Raw genomic sequence first — 19032 nt, forward strand, 5'->3', positions numbered from 1 at the left:
AAACAGGCAAGTGGGCCAAAGCTAATGATTAGTATAGTTTTATACAGGCAATTTATTGAAGTGAATTCACATTCCTAATTCAGATAATGTTAATGCATTGACGTATACATTAGAATCCTACAAATTCCAAAGTTTGTTTCGTGCAAACTGTGTTGGTCGCAGTTGTCAGTAAACTTGCTGGCGTTACCACAGCGTGATTGCCTGCACACTCCCATGTCCATGTGAGTCCTTTACTTTAAACGCTCTTTCTGATCCCCTTTGCCCCTCGATCAATTTTACTTTTTATAATTTGTGCAGGTGTCTTTCATCACAGAGTTCATGGAAATGCTACTACACGACTGCTACATGTACTTACTTGAACCAAGCTATACCCGGCTGATTACCCTTAACCAGGGTGAAACGGTTCCTGAGTTGCTTGTGCTCAAGTTTAGGGAGGACCTGGCCTGGTAGTTCGGGCTGGATTATTCCCATTGGAGCACGGTTGAAGACTTATTTGCATATGGCTGGGTCCAAATCGAGGTGGCATGGTGTGCAAAATAACGATGGACTAGAATACGGACCCGACAGACTGCCTCAGCTGTATCCTGCTGAACACACACTCCCTCCACAAACATGCTGTGGAGATCTGGGAACTATTCAACACCATCCACCCCGACATCACCACGGAATCTTGGATGAACTCGACCTCTGCCCCGGACATCATCACTGCTATCCCAGACGGCTACAAGATCATTCACAAGGACTACACCAACAAACCGAATGGAGGCATGGCCATCATACACAAAAGCACCCTACACCTCACCACCCACTTGGACGACCATGCGACCAACATGCAGCACCTCCACTTCCAGGTTCAGACCAACCCGAACACCACCCTCTGCGGCACCCTCATCTACGGACCTCCCAGACCCCGTCTACCCTTTAGCGACTCCATCATCAACTTCTTCACACCAAACACTCTTGCCTCCACAGACTACATCCTCCTCGGCGACCTCATCTTTCACCTGGACAATCCCAATGACAAGAACACATGGTCCATGCTGGAAAACCTCGCCACCATCCTATTCAGACAGCGGGTCACCTCTGCAACCCACTCAGCAGGACACCGCTCGACCCCATCTTCTCCACCAGCGATAACATCTCCTTCAGCCATACCTCTGAGCTGCTTTGGAACGACCGCTGCTGCGTCCCCTTCTCCTTCACCAAACCCACTGCTACCCTTGCAGTAGCTGGAACAAAGTCACCAAAAAACAGCTCACCAACTCCTCAGCAAAACCGTACCTCCAACTTCCGCTGACGCTAATACCTCACCTCGCAACCTCCACCAATGGATCTCCAACTGCGCCAACACACTGGCTCCCCTCAAAAAAGCACCAAGCAAGCACCACTCCCCCAAAAAACAGCTGGTTCTCTCCAGCCCTTCATGAGTCCAGGCGCAACTGTAGACAGCTCGAGAGAGAGATGGAGGAGCAGCTAGATCCCAGAAGACCGCTCAGCCTTCAAAACCGCTGTCACCGCACATCATCACCTCATTAGAACAATAAAAAAAGTGACCCTATAAGAAAGGATCAACACAAATGCACTCAATAGCAAAGAACCTTTCGCTGTGGTCAAAGAATTCGCCAAACCCAGCCCAGGAACAGCAAACATCCCACCCTCCTAAGGCCTCTGCAACAATCTCAGCATCTTCTTCCACCACAAGATAAAGGAGATCTACGACAGCTTCAACAGCCTTGATACCCAAGACCCTCTCACCCCACTTGCAACCACCGCACCCAGTGACACAGGACCCCAGCAGACCCCGCTGGACTCCCCTCACCACTGATGACACCCACAAGATCATGAAGAGCATCCACTCCAGGTCACCCTCAGAACCCTGCCCGTACCACATCTTCAGCAGAGCCAGCACCTCCATCGCCCTCGGGCTCTGCCGCACCATCAAATGCTCCATCAACTCTGCCACATTCCTGGAAACACGCAGAGATCAACCCCTTGCTGAAGAAACCATCTGCTGACCCGAAGGACCTCAGGAACTTCAGACCCATCTCTCTGCTCCCCTTCCCAGCCAAGGTCAACGAGAAGGCCATCAACTCCCAACTTTCCGAGTTCATCGAAGCAAACCACATCATGGACCTCTCCCAATCTGACTTCTGAAGCAAACATAGTACCGAGATGCCTTCCTCGCCGCCACAGACGACGTCCACACCCTCCTCGACCGAGGTGAAAATGCAGCCCCCATCCTCCTGGACCTCTCGGCCGCCTTTTACACTGTCTCCCACCGCACCCTATGCTCAAGACTCGACAACGGCGGCATCCGCGAAAAAGTCCTGGAATGGATCCGCTTCTTCCTCATCGGCCAAACACAGAGAGTCAGGCTACCACGTTTCCACTCTGAACCCACAGAGATCCGTGTGGAGTGCCTCAGGGCAACCACTCTCTTCAACATCTACATGGCCCCGCTCACAGTCAACGTCGTCTCCTATGCCATTGACTCCCAGCTGATCCTCTCGCTCACCAACAAAATGGCAGTCACCAAGAAAAACTTCCACAAAGGTATGAAGGCTATTGCTACCTGAATGTAGGACAGCTGCCTCAAGCTAAACTCAGAGAAGATCGAAGTCCTTATCCTGGGCTCCACCCCCTCCGCTGGGACAATCTTTGGTGACCTGCTGATCTTGGATCTCCTCACACCCACAGACCACGCATGAAATCTCTGCATCATCTTAGACCCTTCGCTCACCATAAACCGCTAGATCAACGCCGTCTCATCATCCTGCTTCCAAACGATATGCCTGCTCTGAAAGATCTTCAAGTGGAGTCTTCGAGTCCAGAAAGATGTTCACCCATGCACTCATCAGCAGCAGACTTGACTAAGGCAACTCACTCTGCCCCGGCATCACCCAGAAACTCCTCAAGAAACTGGAGAGCATCCACAACACCTCCGTCAGACTCGTACTCCATATCCCCCGCCACAGCCAAATTAGCAGCCACCTGAGAGATCTCCACTGGCTCCCCGTCAATAAAAGAATCACCTTCAAGCTCCTCACACATGCCTACAAAGCCCTACACGACGCGGGACCTGCATACCACAACCACCTCCTCGCATTCCACGCACCCAACAAAGAGCTGCGCTCTGCCCAACTGGCCCTGGCTGCCATCCCTCGTATCTGCAAGGCCGGGGGAAGATCCTTTGCCTACATCGCAGCAAAGACCTGAACCACCCTGCAATCACCGTCACTACCCTAAGTCAGGAAGGACCTCAAGACCTGGCTCTTCGACTGAACCATAGTGCTTGTGACAGATCAGATCAGCAGACACCCCCCTGGCGCCTTGAGACTCTTACAGGTGTGTAGTCGCGCTTTACAAGTCACTTTGATTGAATGATTTAACAATAACCAGTGGCTGAGATTAATTCAAGCCTTCGGTGCATTACATTTTTGTATACTTCTTTTTACATGTATTTATAGGGCCCGACACACAGGGATTCTAGGCATAATACCATGCATCTGAAATTTTATTTTATGACTGGAAGGTTGTCTGTACTAATAAGTCTAACTGTTTTAGCAGGCAGATCATTTCTTGTGCATTCAGGCAAGATATTTGTTCGAGGCATATGAGCTGCAGATTGTACACTTAGCATAGGTCGCCATCTGGTGTTGGGCCCGGATGTTTGCAGTTTGTTTTTCTTCTTGGACAGTCTTTGGAAGTCACGAGTTTGGTGACTCCTCCTTCGGTCCGTACTGCGCATGGGCTTCGGCTCCATCCTCAGATTGTTTTTTTCCGCCATCGGGCTCGGATGTGATACTTCGTGCTCCGGCTTCGAACTTCTACGGTTCCAGCCTCGACGGAAAATCCTCGATTCTTCGAGTTCCTTCATCATCTTCATCTCTCGAAGCGGCACTTTCTCCATCCCGTACATCGACACCGGCCTTCGGGCCCTCCGCGACTCCGGTCCCGGCCGATGGAAAGGACTCCGTTCAAAAAGTGCCCAAAATGTGGGTCTAAATTTCCCCACACCGACCTCCATCAGGTGTGTAACCTTTGCCTCTCTCCGGAACACGAGGCCAGAGACTGCCCCGCCTGCAAGTCTTTTCGATCGAAGAAGACCATCCGAGATCGAAGAGCTCGACGCACCATGGCGCACTCATCCTCTGCAGCTCCACCGGACATCTTCGGAGACGACGCCGAAGCTTCGGGGCAAACACACACCGAGCAGGAGGAAGACGTCGTCAGCGCTTCCGAGGCCGACGACTCCGACGTGGAGGACGTTACACCAGCGCAGCGGGCCGTGAGTACTATGCCCCCTCCCACCCCCACGCCGAAAACCAAAGAGACTCAGGTTACTCCCTCGTCTGCCGGCCTGGGCAAAACCAAAACCAAAACTTCGATCACCCCACCTTCGGGCCCGGTGTCGAAGCTCCCAAAGTCTCATGGCAGCTCGGGATCGAGCCAGCCGACACCCGGTGCCGAAAAACAGCATCCGGCACCGAAGACTGCAAAATCCAGCTCGACTCCGAAACCACCGGTGCCGAAGCCTGGACACTCGGTGCCGACCAAACACAAACACAAATCTGTCGGCACCGATGCTCCGGCGCCGAAACATCATTCGACGCCGAAACACCCGGAGACCTCAAAAAAGCATGGCGCACACAGACCATCGAAACCCCCGGTTCCGAAATCACCGGTGCCGACAGACGACTCGACACCATTGGCTCTGTTTACACCAGACCCTTTACAAAAGACTTTGTCCAAAGATCCAAAGACTGGGCTTTTGACTTTAACTACCAAGAAAAGACGCCTTGATGCTCCGGCTCCTCCTCCTCCACCCAAAAGGAAGGACTCTGCTACTTCTCCCCTCAGAGTGCCCTCCCCACCACCGCCTCCCCTACCCCCTCCACCTCCTCCACCGCCTCCACCTCACAGATCTCCGCCACCTGTACCTCACTACGATCCGACCCCATCCCCAGATCCGGATGATGGGGATCCGGACAATTACCCGGCGGACGCCCCAATGGATCCCACTCCACCAGGGACCCCAGATCCATGGGAGGATTACAATAACCCTGATATACCCAATGTACCTCAGGACGACCTATACCCATCAAGACCGTCTCCTCCAGAGGACTCCTTAGGGTTTCACCATTTAGTACAGAGAGCAGCACACTACCATGGGGTGGACATGCACAGTGAACCAGTAGAAGAAGACTTCCTACTGGATACATTTGATATACAAGACAAATCCACTTCCATTTTACCCATGCTTAAGGGTGTCACCAAGCACGCTACAGAGGTGTTCAAAGACCCTGTCAGAGCCAGAGTACTGAACCCTAGAATAGAGAAGAAGTACAAGGCGGCACCCACAGACCCTGCTTACATCAAGGGCCCTGCTCCCCTAGATTCCCTAGTTGTCTCCACAGCTAGAAAGCGGGCTAACTCCCAATCCTCAGGAGATGCCCCACCGCCAGACAAAGAATCTAAACTTCTGGACGCGTCTGGTAAACGCACCGCCTCCCAAGCTGCAAACATGTGGCGCATTGCAAACACACAAGCACTGCTTGCGCGATATGATAGAGCACACTATGACGAACTAGAGGCTCTTATGCAGCACCTTCCAGAAAAATACAAGCACAAGGCTCATGACCTGATACAGGAGGGTAAACTAATTACAAACACCTCCATTAAGTGTGCCCTCGATGCAGCCGACACTGCTTCTAGGGCCATAAATACCAGTGTCCTGCTTCGTCGCCACGCCTGGCTCAGGATCTCAGGGTTCAAGCCTGAAGTCCAGGCATCCATACTCAATCACCCCTTTGACCAGGAAACACTCTTTGGGCCAAAGGTAGACGAAGCGCTCGAAAAGATGAAGAAAGACACAGACACAGCAAAGTCTATGGGGGCACTCCAAACACAAGCCTCCAAACGTTCCTTTCGACGCTCGTTCTTTCGTGGCACAGGCAGAGGCTCCTCCACCGATAACGCCTCTACCTCCTACAAGTCCCCTCCTCAAAATACCTTTTCAAAGGGCAATCAGAGAGGTGGTTACAGGGGTAACAACAATAAGGGCAGGGGCAAAACCAACAACACCCGTTCTGCCACCCCCCCCGCACAATGACTCCCCTCCGCTCCCCCCAGACCATTCCACTCCGGTCGGGGGCAGACTACAAAACTTTATCCACGTATGGGAGTCCATAACATCGGACAAATGGGTGACCCAAATCATTCGGTCAGGGTACTGTCTAGAGCTAACATCTACCCCACCCAATATCCCACCAAGGCACCGTCCAATGTCTCAAGAACATTCCACACTGCTCAAACAAGAGGTACTCTCACTCCTGCAAAAACACGCTATAGAGCAGGTCCCCGTCAATCAACGAAATCTAGGGGTCTACTCTCTATATTTCTTAATACCAAAGAAAGACGAGACCCTCAGACCCATTCTGGACCTCCGGCCTCTAAATGCCTACATACATTCAGACCATTTTCACATGGTCACTCTACAACAAGTCCTCCCACTCCTCTGCCAGGGAGACTTTCTCACAACCTTGGATCTGAAAGACGCATACTTTCACATTCCAATACACCCCTCTCACAGGAAATACCTCAGGTTCGTGGTGGACGGGCAACATTACCAATTCACGGTTCTCCCCTTCGGGGTCACCACTGCACCACGAGTGTTTACCAAATGCCTAGCAGTAGTAGCAGCACACCTCAGACGTCAACACATTCACGTCTTCCCTTACTTAGACGACTGGCTGATAAAAGCCACGTCCTACCACCAATGTGTGCAACATACAAACAGCACCATCCAACTGCTCCACCAGCTAGGCTTCACGGTGAACTACCAAAAGTCGCACCTCATACCATCTCACACAAAGCAATATCTCGGGGCCACTATAGACACCTCCAAAGGTATTGCCTATCCAAACTCAGCCAGAATCACAAGCATTCAAGCCTTACGCAAAACATTCCTTCCCCAACACTCTCTTCCAGCAAGAGTGTTCATGAAGCTCATAGGAATGATGGCGTCCTGCATATTTATAGTGCCCCATGCAAGACTCCACATGCGTCCACTTCAAGAGTGCCTAGCACAACAGTGGAACCAGGCCCAGGGTCAGCTGACGGATCTGGTGTTGGTGGACGGCCGCACACATCACTCTCTGCAGTGGTGGAACACCACAAACCTTTCCAAAGGACGGCCGTTCCTGGACCCGGTTCCTCAGGTGATTCTAACAGCGGACGCATCGCTCTCCGGCTGGGGAGCGCACCTCCTACACCTCACAATGCAAGGTCTATGGACGCCACAGCAAAAATCGCTCCACATCAACCATCTGGAGCTCCTGGCAATCTTTCTAGCCCTAAAATCTTTCCAAAAACAAATTTCGGGCAAAGCAGTCCTCATTCGCACAGACAACATGACTGCGATGTATTATATACAAAAACAGGGGGGGACACACTCTCCCCAGCTCTCCCGCTTAGCCCAGAGCATATGGAGATGGGCAATTCCCCAAAACATCTTTCTCCTGGCACAGCACGTTCCAGGAGTACAAAACACCATAGCAGATCTGCTCAGCAGACAAACGCAACAACTACACGAATGGGAACTGCATCCACAAGTTCTTCACCCATTCTTCAAACAGTGGGGGCATCCTCAAATAGACCTCTTCGCCACCCACGAAAACAAAAAATGCCCAAGCTTCGCCGCCAGATACCCACACCCATTGTCCAAGGGCAATGCGATATGGATGAACTGGTCAGGCAGATTTGCATACGCCTTTCCACCTCTCCCACTAATTCCATTAGTGGTCAGGAAGCTACAACAGCACTCCCTCACACTCATTCTGGTAGCTCCAACGTGGGCCAGGCAGCCGTGGTACACCACGCTACTACAACTATCAGTGGTACCGCATCAAAAACTGCACCTTTCCCCATGCCTCCTAACCCAGAACCATGGAGAAATCAGGCACCCGGACCCAGCCCAGCTCAACCTGGCGATCTGGCTCCTGAAATCTTAGAATTCGGATACCTTAACCTTCCCCCTGATTGCATGAACATCATCATGGAAGCCAGACGTCCTACCACTAGAGCATGCTATGCCGCAAAGTGGAAAAGATTTGTAATTTACTGCCGTAACAATACAATTAACCCCCTAGATGCATCCATACAGCACATCATATGCTATCTGCTCCATCTTCACAGGTGTAACCTGGCATATTCATCCATACGCCTACACCTAGCAGCGATCGCTGCCTATCTACAAAACAGGCAGCATTTATCACTCTTCAGAGTGCCCGCTATTAAAGCCTTCATGGAAGGCCTTAAACGAGTAATTCCTCCCAGGGCACCACCTTCCCCTGTATGGAATCTAAATTTAGTTCTTACACGTCTAATGGGTCCGCCCTTCGAACCAATGCACAAATGTGAGCTACAGTTTCTCACCTGGAAAACAGCTTTCCTTGTAGCTATCACTTCCCTTAGAAGGGTTGGTGAAATACAAGCGTTCACCATACAGGAACCCTACATACAAATGCATCACAGCAAGGTCATACTTCGCACAAATCCGAAGTTTCTGCCCAAAGTCATTTCCCCCTTCCACCTCAATCAATCAGTGGAATTACCTGTCTTCTTTTCGCAACCCCAATCTGTTGCAGAAAGGGCCTTACACACACTTGATGTAAAAAGGGCGTTACTATACTACATACAAAGAACGCAACCCTTCAGGAAGACTAAACAATTGTTTGTTTCCTTCTCTCCACCACATAAAGGCAACCCCATTTCAAAATCAGGGATAGCTAGGTGGATTGTAAAATGCATACAAATTTGCTATCAAAAGGCAAAGAGAACATTATCTGTTTCCCCTAAAGCCCACTCTACAAGAAAGTTAGGGGCTTCTATGGCTTTTCTAGGGAATATACCCTTAGATGACATCTGCAAGGCAGCCACATGGTCTACACCGCACACCTTCACAAAACACTACTGTGTAGATGTGCATTCCAAGCAGCAAGCTAGGGTGGGCCAGGCTGTACTAAAGACACTTTTTCAAACAGCTGCAACGGATACCGGTGGTCGCCGCTAAGGTTGGGTACTGCTATGTAATCTATGCTAAGTGTACAATCTGCAGCTCATATGCCTCGAACGGAATATGCTACTTACCAGTATGCATCTGTTCTTGGCATGTAGAGCTGCAGAGTTGTACACGCCCACCCGCCTCCCCGGCTACCTGTATCCGTTCCAGTACATCTTATTTAGATACAACACATGGGTTTCTCACTGTTATTACTACGCTCCATCATTTCCCTGTTGGCGAAAAACAATCTGAGGATGGAGCCGAAGCCCATGCGCAGTACGGACCGAAGGAGGAGTCACCAAACTCGTGACTTCCAAAGACTGTCCAAGAAGAAAAACAAACTGCAAACATCCGGGCCCAACACCAGATGGCGACCTATGCTAAGTGTACAACTCTGCAGCTCTACATGCCAAGAACAGATGCATACTGGTAAGTAGCATATTCCTTTTCTTCTCTATGGCAGGTTCTCGTAATCAGATTTGCTGTCATGTTTGTACGGGGTGCTGGTGGGTGGATGCTAATTTTTAAACAGTGCAAGATTGTAACACTAGCTCCTCTAGCTAGGTCCTTGCTTCAGTGTAGGATTCCTTGAACCTTTGATTTATATGATCACATTTACTTTATTGACTAAGTGTGACCTGGTCAAGTTACTGCCTCCATTTAAAAACGATTACGTTGGATACGAAGTACAACTGATTGATCATATTTGCGGAGGCATATAATCCTTCTGACAAAGTAATTGGGCTCGCGACCAAATCTTTTGTATTGTTTTTTGGAAGTGAACCTTGATGTTGTTGCATGTCCTTTGTAATATGCTGTTGTAAAATTTTCATTTTCCCTTCCAGGCTGCTTACCGTGGAAGAACGAGAAAACATAGGGCGTCTCTGCAAGCTGTTGATTGACCGTGGGAGAATCCATTATTTACAGCACAAGGGGTATCGGGCCGACCTGCAATACTACACAGACCCTGCGGTGTCCTTGGAGAACGTACTGTTGACAGCTGTACCAAGTCAATCTGCATTGTTGTAGCTTTTCCAAGACTGAGTACTTTGCTGGAATCGCTGCCAATATGCCTGCCATTTTTAAACCTTGTTTACAGACTTAACACTTGTTCAACAATGTTAACGGTTTTTATTAGCATCTTGTTGTGTGACTGGAAAAGGATTACTTTAAGCAGTTCTCTTGGGGGTGCAGCTATCAGAAAAGTATGCCACACTGCCCGAAAGACTTGTCTTTATTACGCATTTAGATGCCCCAGTCACACATCATATACGTTTTGCAATATTTTCACTTCAAGAGCACTGTCCTTGGTATAATCCATTGGCATGTGTCAGATCTGGCAAGCTGGGCGTGGAATGTGTTATTTATCCTTCCATTTCAATAGTGACTGATAGAACAGCTGCATAATTGTCTCCTGTTTCTGTAAGTAAAAATAATCTTGTTAAAATATTATGCACATCCATAAATGTACATTGATCCCACTTATTTTGAAGTCAGTTGTTTCATGCCCCGCAATCCATTTTTAAAGTACAGAATTACACAAATAGAGAGACCTAATGTGAAGCTGCCATCCTTAACTTAAGGTTGAAATTCACATCTTGACTTGTAACAAAGAGAACAACAAAGGATACTTAATGGAGGCTGAAATTAGCATACATAACTACATTTAATACTAAAATACCCTTGAAATTCAAGGGTACTGTTAGACTTTGGTTTGTGCCAATGTTGACTTTAAATCGTATGCCATTTTTGTATGTAGTCATGGAATGAACGAGTAAGAATAATTTCCCCACCTCTCTGGAGTGATTCTTGTATGTATGTGTGCATGAACTCTAGGCCAAAGAGTTCCCGTTCATCCTCCTCCTCTGGGTTTTCACAGGGTGGTAAAGTTACCTGTAGCTGGAGTGGATTATCTCTGAAGTTGACAAATCTGTTTGCACATTAAAAAAAACAGTTATTTCCTTTAATATTGACCAAAGTTGAATATAATTTATACCAACACAAATCATATCTATAACTCCTAATAAAATAATCCTAACGTAAGTACTTTTTTCTGCGTCAGATATTTACTGATAGCAAGAGAGGGAAAAGACACAAATCGACAAGAGGGAGGAATGGAAAGATGGAAAAACAATCACAAAGAGAGAAAGCCAGAACCAGCAAAAGTGAGATAAACGGAGCTTTCTATGCTCCCAGCAGATCTTTGCGCTCAGCCACCCAACAACGGATGGCGATCCCCCGATTCCGTAGGACGCGTCTGGGGGGTCAGTCCCTCTCCGTTTAAGCAGCAGTGGCATGGAACTCCCTTCCCTCGGAACTACGGTATATTCAGGATCTCAGACTCTTTAAAAAACAACTTAAAACTTTCCTTTTTAATAAGCCCATCTAAATTCTCTGCTCCACTTTGTCACGGTCACTTTGCGCGCCAGGACACTCATGAGTATTTGTGCGCATTATAAATACATTATAACATAACATACTGGATTAAAGAGGCATGAGGTAGACATACCAAAATTTAAATTCACCGGCTGCAGGCTTCTGAGCAGAACTTTGGGGCCAGTAATTCATTCTTTTACAAATCGAGCACTGCCTAGACTTCTCCACATGTGAGTGTTCACAGTTTGCTTCTGCATACTATAGATTAGTGTTGTTTTTATTATGTCCTGCTTTCACACTTGCCTGCCTCACCACTACCTAGCTGTTAGACTGGGAACATTTTTTATAAAAGCATTGCCAAAACCATTAGGTCTAGCTTGTGTTCTCATGAGATGTAAGAAAATATCTTTAGCAAAGGAGGTGTATGTAGGTCTTCATGTTTTGAAGATTAAGAGAAGTGGATAAAACGTGCCTTGTGATGAGTCAAAGCATCCTAAAACTTTGGGTCCCTCTCCTACAGCCCACTGACTTACCATAAGGTATTTAGGTAAAGTGAGTTGCGAGTATCCTATGCCCTGTTAGTGTGTTAGCTTTTTCAATGTCAGTACATGTTGGTGCCAGGTGTTCTATATGTCCAAGGAGTTGGAACAATATTTATGCCACACACCAGCAGGGCAATTGGTATTAGTGTTTTTTGCTGGCATTACAGGCGATGGGTGTTTGGTAAATCTAGTGCTTAAAAAACACAGATTTTATGAAAAAGTTACGGATAATTCGATATCATAACATTATCCCAAAACAAGAAAACCTTGTTATATCAGCTATCTGATGAGTACTTGTGGTGTAGTGACTGGCAATGCTTAACTTGTGAACAAAAAAATATATTTATATGCGTTCCAGATGTGGTACTTGCCCACCGCATCTGGAACGCCCTCCCACTTGAAATCAGGTCTACCCCCTGCTACTCGGTGTTTAGAAAGCTTTTAAGATTTGACTTTTCAGGCAAGGATATGTGTAATGATCAGTAACAGTATTTTTCAGCTACCCCAGCACCATGATACCATTTGGTGTACGTGAGCCTCAGAAATGCATATAACACAACATAAATCGGAGCATGCTGCCAAGGCTGCCCATTATTCATTCCACTTCATGCCTCTTGCCTCCACCACCATGCATTTCATATCTCTTTATCTTACTCTTGCATGTTTTCTTTAAACACTTATTTCTCCCTTGGTGACGGGTTTCCAATTTCCCCCCCACCTGCTTCTTTCAAGCTATTTAGCCATTGCCAATGTTGCTCTTCGTTTTATTTAAGTCTGATGAGGACAAATAAGTCTCTAGCCCCAGAAATGAATGATGGAGCCCACCACCTGAAACCACTGCCACATTAAGCACCGGTGACTGGGCACTCATGCAAGCATTTATTTTTAAGTTTGAAAATAATATCTACCTCAGATTTGACAATTGCTGTAAGCACGCTGGAATATCCTGAAGTTTGTTGTTGCTGAGAACGAGAGTGCTCAAATTGTTCATGTGGCTGATGGATTCTGGAAGGTTTGCAATTTCGTTCCTTTGTATCCAGAATGTATGCAGAGTTTTCATCCTTTTGGAGTAAAAAGTTTATATTTGATGCAGCCATTAAACAAGATATCATGATTGCAGAATAGGCACATTAGAATGAATAATAAAACAAATTGCTAGCTGCCTCATTTCAGAGAAATGTGACGGAATTTAATGTCTTATTATTAAAAAAAAAAACATTTTATGTCATATTTATGTGTTTGTATGTACAATGTTTAAATATCGTGAATCTCACTACTAGGGTTCACATTCATAATACTATTGCAAATACTGGGGTAGAACGCTTATGAAAGTATGGGCAGCTATTACACCGCCCTTCAAACCAAATGTATCACAGGACTTGCCAGCAGCTAAGCAACATTCAAAAACGGGTATAATTACAAATACAGTTTAGAAGGACCCTTATTGAATTGCTTTCTAAATTTGAGACTAGAATGTTTCCTCTCCAGGGAGAAAGGTGATGATTCTATGGTCATTGTTCCAGTACTGCAAAAATCCGCTGACCGTGGCAACTTTGACATTGTGGCATCCATGCTGTGTTAATTTCTTCCTCGATGATGTCTTACTTGGGCAAACTCGTTTGTTGTAGCCACAAACCTGCAACTATAAATCTCTGGTGTACTTCCATAATCTTCTCTCTCTTTTCGGCATGGTATTGTGTGGACTAGTTATATTTTTCACAGTTCATTTGTTACTTCAAAATTGCAGATTTTAATAGCTAACTTCTCATGCCCTAATGTAATGCGGTCATCATAGATGGTCATGTGCCAGTGTATTTACTTTCCTTTTTCATTGTAACACCTGATGGGTATTTTGCTCTGTTTGGCGGTCATTGGATGAGTGTGGGTTGGGACGTTTTTTACATATTCATACTGCATGCTACTGAAATGCCTTGTAAATATACATCACATGATCTCATCCTAGCATGATTGCATCCTAACGGCAAATGCTATTTTTGCACTGAACTTTGACTTCAATCATGAAGACTGCCAACTTAATCATAGGAGCAATGTCTGGCTTTACTAAATGGCATAGCATACATACCTCAACACAAGTGTTTGCTTGCTATGTAGAGAACACCTAAATATAAGATACTCCTGGATTATTGACCACATTTAAACAGACCCCCCCCCCCCCCCCAATGTCATAGTTCACAGTCTATGCACTGTTCACTATACTCCCAATGCAATCTGAATGCGATATTCTTTTATTGCAGAAATATGAATGCCTGAAGAGCTTTCCGTTACCATTTTAGGTTAAAGCCTACCGCAAAGACGTATTAGAGGCATGCTGAAAGTTTTCCTAGTAATGCATTCTGTCCATTGCTTACCATTGGCTTTGTGTGGAGCATAGCCTGTTTACCACCTCTTTGACCGGCTACTTATATTCTTCTATAAGGGCTCAACTTCTGGGAACTCTTTTTTTCTTTTTCGTAAAGGACTCTACGAGAGTAGATGTGTTTTCAGTTGTCTCCCTTGTATACTAGGTCAGGGAGCAGTAAACGTGCTGTATTTCTGTGAAAACATTTCCTGCCTTCTATATTTCTGTTTGACGGATTCTTATCTCTGCCACTACCAGTTGATCAGTCTTGCATGCCTGTGAGGAACAAGGTTCTGTCTCTAACAGGTGGTCTCCAACCTTTTCTGTAGTGGGGGCTACTTCTGATCAGTGAAAATTGTCGTAAGTTACTTAAGGCTAAGCTACTCACGCGTTGTTACCAGACTCTCCCACAGCAAGCTTAATTGGCTTTAACCTAATGCCCACAGAGCCAAATGCTATGGCTTGAACAAAAAACTTTGATTAAGGGCACTATGATGGGGCTGCCATGTGTGGCAGTGAGAGTGTAGTCTTTTGGTATGCATGAACATAAGTGCGCATGAATGGGATATATGCGTACAGGTGACTGAGAGACGGTATCGTACGTACTTTGTGGCACATGACATACCTTTCGCCATATGTGGCACCACTATATGTATGACAAAAATGGGAGAAATTAAACATTTTTGCAGAACATTTGTCTGCACTTTCAGAGTATGGAACATTTTTCTACAGTTTAAATATCGCCAACTTAAAATAATGGCTCTATTTCTCACTTAGAAATATGGCACTGTATTGAGAAAATCAAACTGAAAAGTTAACTTTGTTTATGGGGATTCCATTTAACTCATCTTTTAAATTATCTCCCATTTCCAAGTGTCACATTTACAAACACCAAGCATCTTGCTCCCAGTGGCCTGCAGACATAGTTTCACGTTTAAAACAGAAAAATAAATTTTTTTAAATGGAAGAAATTTTAAGTGAATAAACATGCTTTATAAAACATTAAGAGCTATTTGGATTAATTGAAAGTGGAGAAAGACATTAATACTTAATGTTTCATAAAAAACATTTTTCTTCAGTTTAAATTTCTCCCATTTGAAAAAAATGACTATTTTTTCAGTTAGTCAAGTCAAAGTCAAAATTAGCTTTATTCGATTGCTATTACATACAATCATAAAAGCACATAAAAAAAATACAGACAAATATAAAATACATTGTGAAGATCAGGATAAAAATTTAAAATGATAACGATCTGGTGCTACTTTAAAATTCACTACTTAGATCACCATAGATTTCCTTTGCCAAAGAACCTTCTTTAAATACATTGAGATCCTCCATACATTATGTACATTGTCCAGGAACTGCAGATTGATGAACACCGGACGGCACTGCCGAATCCCCATGGATTTAAAAATTGGAATTATCCAAATTTTCCTTAGTTCCATGTAAAATTTACAAAATAAAACTACATGTACCGTAGATTGTTCAGAGAGGTTATCGCAGCAGCATTCATTCATTTTAGGGACACTAACAAGTCTATGAAAAATCCCCAGCCTGAATCTAGTATTAAATCTAGTATTAAAAACCTATCGTATCCCCCCGGTACAAATTTTAAATACAGTTGGACACTGAAGGTAGTTAAGATTAGCTGGTTATGCTGGACAGACGGCTTGGCAATCTCGGGCGACAATCTCAGTGTGTCCACCAACATAAGAGCCTCTTTTTTCAACTGTTTCCTCGAGATCGACTGGATGGTGCACCGGTCAGTAAAATACTCTAAGTGATCCAAATCAAGCATAAAATCTCTGACATATTTAATCCAATGTATCTTTAGAGCCCCCTCCAGGTTCATGCTTTCCAGTAGAATGTCCCTGTTTAACTTTGTCTCATCTTTGGACCAGATTCTATGCCACAGGAGAATAAGCTCTGTTTTAATAAGATCGGCAATAAACGGTAACCCCAACTCCGCATGACAAACATATGAGGAGGTGCTAATCGACACATTTAAAATATATTTTAGGAAGGAATTTTCCACCACCTGCAATGGAAGTGTGTTCGTGAAACCCCATAACCATGCCCCATACATGGCAGTGGTGATACATTTTGCTTTGTAGATCTGTATGAGCTCTACTGGTGGTCTCCTACCCAGCTTTTTGGCAAAGCTAGCAAGGCAGAAGTTGTTCTTAAAAAAGCAAATTTTTTAGTTAAAACAGTTTGGGCCCATAGGCCATTGTGATTAAAAAGTATACCAAGATAAGCAAAACTCTTGGCAACCCCCAGCTTCTGGCCTTCCACAAACATGTCCCTGCACCTCTGGTTACCACGGCCACACCTCATAATATAGGTCTTTGCGATATTAACTCTAAGGCCTAGATTGCTCATAAACATAGAAAAGCTGTCTAACACCCTCGGCAATCCTAATTGTGTGCGTGACATCAATACCGCGTCATCTGCGTACAAGAAGGCTTGTATAGGGCGACCTGCTACCTGGGGGAAATCTTGGTTGCCTTTAAGCAGCGCCTCACCCAGGCCATTAATATAAAGGTTAAAAAGAAAGGGGGCCAGGACACAACCTTGTCTAACCCACTTCCTTATTGGGAGTGAGGCCGAGCAATCACCGGCAAGGCCAAAATGTACACGCGTCCTTGCATTACTATACAGGCGCCTGAGAAAATAAATGATTTTTAAATCAACCCCCATGAGCTCGAGGATCTCCCACAGCTTGTCGTGCATCACTGAAACAAAAGCGGCGGTGAGATCCATGAACGCTAAAAACAGTTGCCCCTTCTTAGCCCACGTATATTTCTCCACAAGGATAAATAGATTTAAACTCTGGTCAGTCGTCCCTAAGCCCTCTCGAAAGCCATATTGAAGATCGGATAGACCATATTCTCCTCAGCCCACTCATGTAAACGTTCTAAAAGGATTCGACCAACTACTTTGGTCAGAGAATCTAGTAAAGAGATGGGCCTATAACAACCCGGGTCCTGACGGTCCCTGGGGCAGCACAGCTGGATAAATTACCTGCGTAATTATTGGCCCCCATAGATCCAAGTTTGACTTAAATAAATCTACAGTGACACCATCCGGCCCTGGGGCCTTGCCACCCCGACTTACCAAAACTGACCGGGTCACTTCTTCCAGTGTAAATTGGAGATCAAAGTAGAAGACTGAAGCATCCAAGCTATCTTCCCCCTCGTCGATATTCATGTGTACATCGTGGGTACCCACCTCATTATATACTTTGGAAAAGTGCTCGATCCACTGGTCCTCAGTTATCACAATTTCAATTGTAGGACCATCTCCAGCTGTCAAAAAAGGGGCTTTAACTGCTTTCTAGAAGTCCAAGCTATTTTTCGTTAAGGAGGCTTCATGCAGGGATTCCCAGGCTTTGTTTCTAAGAGTAATTCTTCTCTCCTTAAGCGCACATCTATACTCTTCTCTTGCCTGCCTCGTGCCATTTGCGTTTCTAGGTACCCTGTGAAGTTCATATTTTAAGTTTGCGTAGGCTCGGGTGCACTTAGAATCAAACCAGCCCTGGGACTTGTCTTTGGGACGATTCTCAATGAATAAGGCCTCCCTTACAGCAGCTGATATTATTTGAAAGTAAAGTAAAATGCTATGTGGGGAAACATCCTCACTCAAGCACGTCTCAAGAGCCATTCTACACTTGTCTACTACTTGTTGCATAATAGCTGATGGATTCACCATCGACCACCATAGGGAGTACCCATTCGTCCTATCAATTGCAATCTTTTCTAGTGCCCTGTCCACTTCATCATGACTACCAGATTTGCTTGTCGAGAGCTGAACAGTTAGGCACAAAGGGAAATGGTCACTGAGTGAATTATCGTCGACAAAGAAAGAATGAATTCTGTTCGCATGACTGTTTGACAATAAGATATAATCTATAGTAGTAGATAAATCTCTGCCATTAAAAGTATGGCTCACAGGGGCAGGTTCCGCACATAGAGTATTTGCGAATCCCAGGTCCAAACTAAAAGTTAGTTCGTTATACAAGTCCCCCAGAGTAGAGTGCCTAAAATGTGTATTACGTAGCCCTTCTTCATTTAAGAAACCACACAAATTACCTTAGTCATTTGGGCACAATGAGCAGTTAAAATCCCCTACCAAGATTATCACTATGTCTTTAGAAACATCAGTGCGCATACAGTTCAGCTTGCAACCCAGGTTTCTAACTATTGCCCCAACACTATCCTGGGGTATATTATTATAAAAGTTCGCCAATACAATACAGTGCCTACTGTCCACATTAATTTTAATTAATTGATAAAACATCTCCTCCGCATACATCTCTACCTTTTTAAAATTCAGCATGCTGGAGATGTAGGTACAAAGTCTACCCTTCGCCCTTCCGCTTGACCCTTCCACAGCTTGTTAGTGAAATGTTTTAAACCCATTGATGTGAATTGATTCTTTAGCCCACATTTCTTGAAGACACATTATGTCAAAGTTAAGTACAAACTCACACCATAAAGGGTTGATCAACTTAGAGCGCAGTCCGGAGATATTCCAGGAGACAAGATTACGCCTAGCTTGATCGCTATTGAAAGAGACACACTGGTTGTTACTGGCTGACCAGATGGTAATCCGCCATCATTGAGGGGTGTGAGGTCTGGGCTAACATGATTGGGTAACTCCAGTGGGATGGTGTTCCCCCCCCATCGCCC

General features: G+C 45.6%; 2 protein-coding genes across 3 annotated transcripts in view; one reads left to right on the top strand and one right to left on the bottom strand.

The window, feature by feature from the left end:
- TRMT13 (tRNA methyltransferase 13) overlaps positions 1 to 13210 on the top strand; it is a 101914-nt gene extending 88704 nt beyond the window's left edge. Inside the window, exon 11 of the mRNA XM_085601888.1 lies at positions 9910 to 13210. Coding sequence (XP_085458014.1) covers positions 9910 to 10093 — 184 coding nt within the window. The 3' untranslated portion in view covers positions 10094 to 13210. The remainder of the gene's footprint in view (positions 1 to 9909) is intronic.
- Positions 10281 to 19032, bottom strand: part of LRRC39 (leucine rich repeat containing 39) — a 191771-nt gene continuing 183019 nt past the window's right edge. The window contains exons 7-9 of one of the 2 annotated variants that reach the window (XM_085601891.1): positions 12891 to 13043; positions 10858 to 10994; positions 10281 to 10484 (exon numbers count right to left, since the gene is read on the bottom strand). In XM_085601891.1, the coding sequence (XP_085458017.1) occupies positions 10429 to 10484; positions 10858 to 10994; positions 12891 to 13043 (346 nt within the window). In that variant the 3' untranslated portion in view covers positions 10281 to 10428. Of the gene's footprint in view, positions 10485 to 10795; positions 10995 to 12890; positions 13044 to 19032 lie in introns of those variants that run through there. The other variant, XM_085601890.1, reaches the window with a different exon arrangement.

The sequence above is a fragment of the Triturus cristatus genome, chromosome 4_2, assembly GCF_964204655.1.
Source record: "Triturus cristatus chromosome 4_2, aTriCri1.1, whole genome shotgun sequence".
In the NCBI taxonomy this organism is placed as follows: Eukaryota; Metazoa; Chordata; class Amphibia; order Caudata; family Salamandridae; genus Triturus; species Triturus cristatus.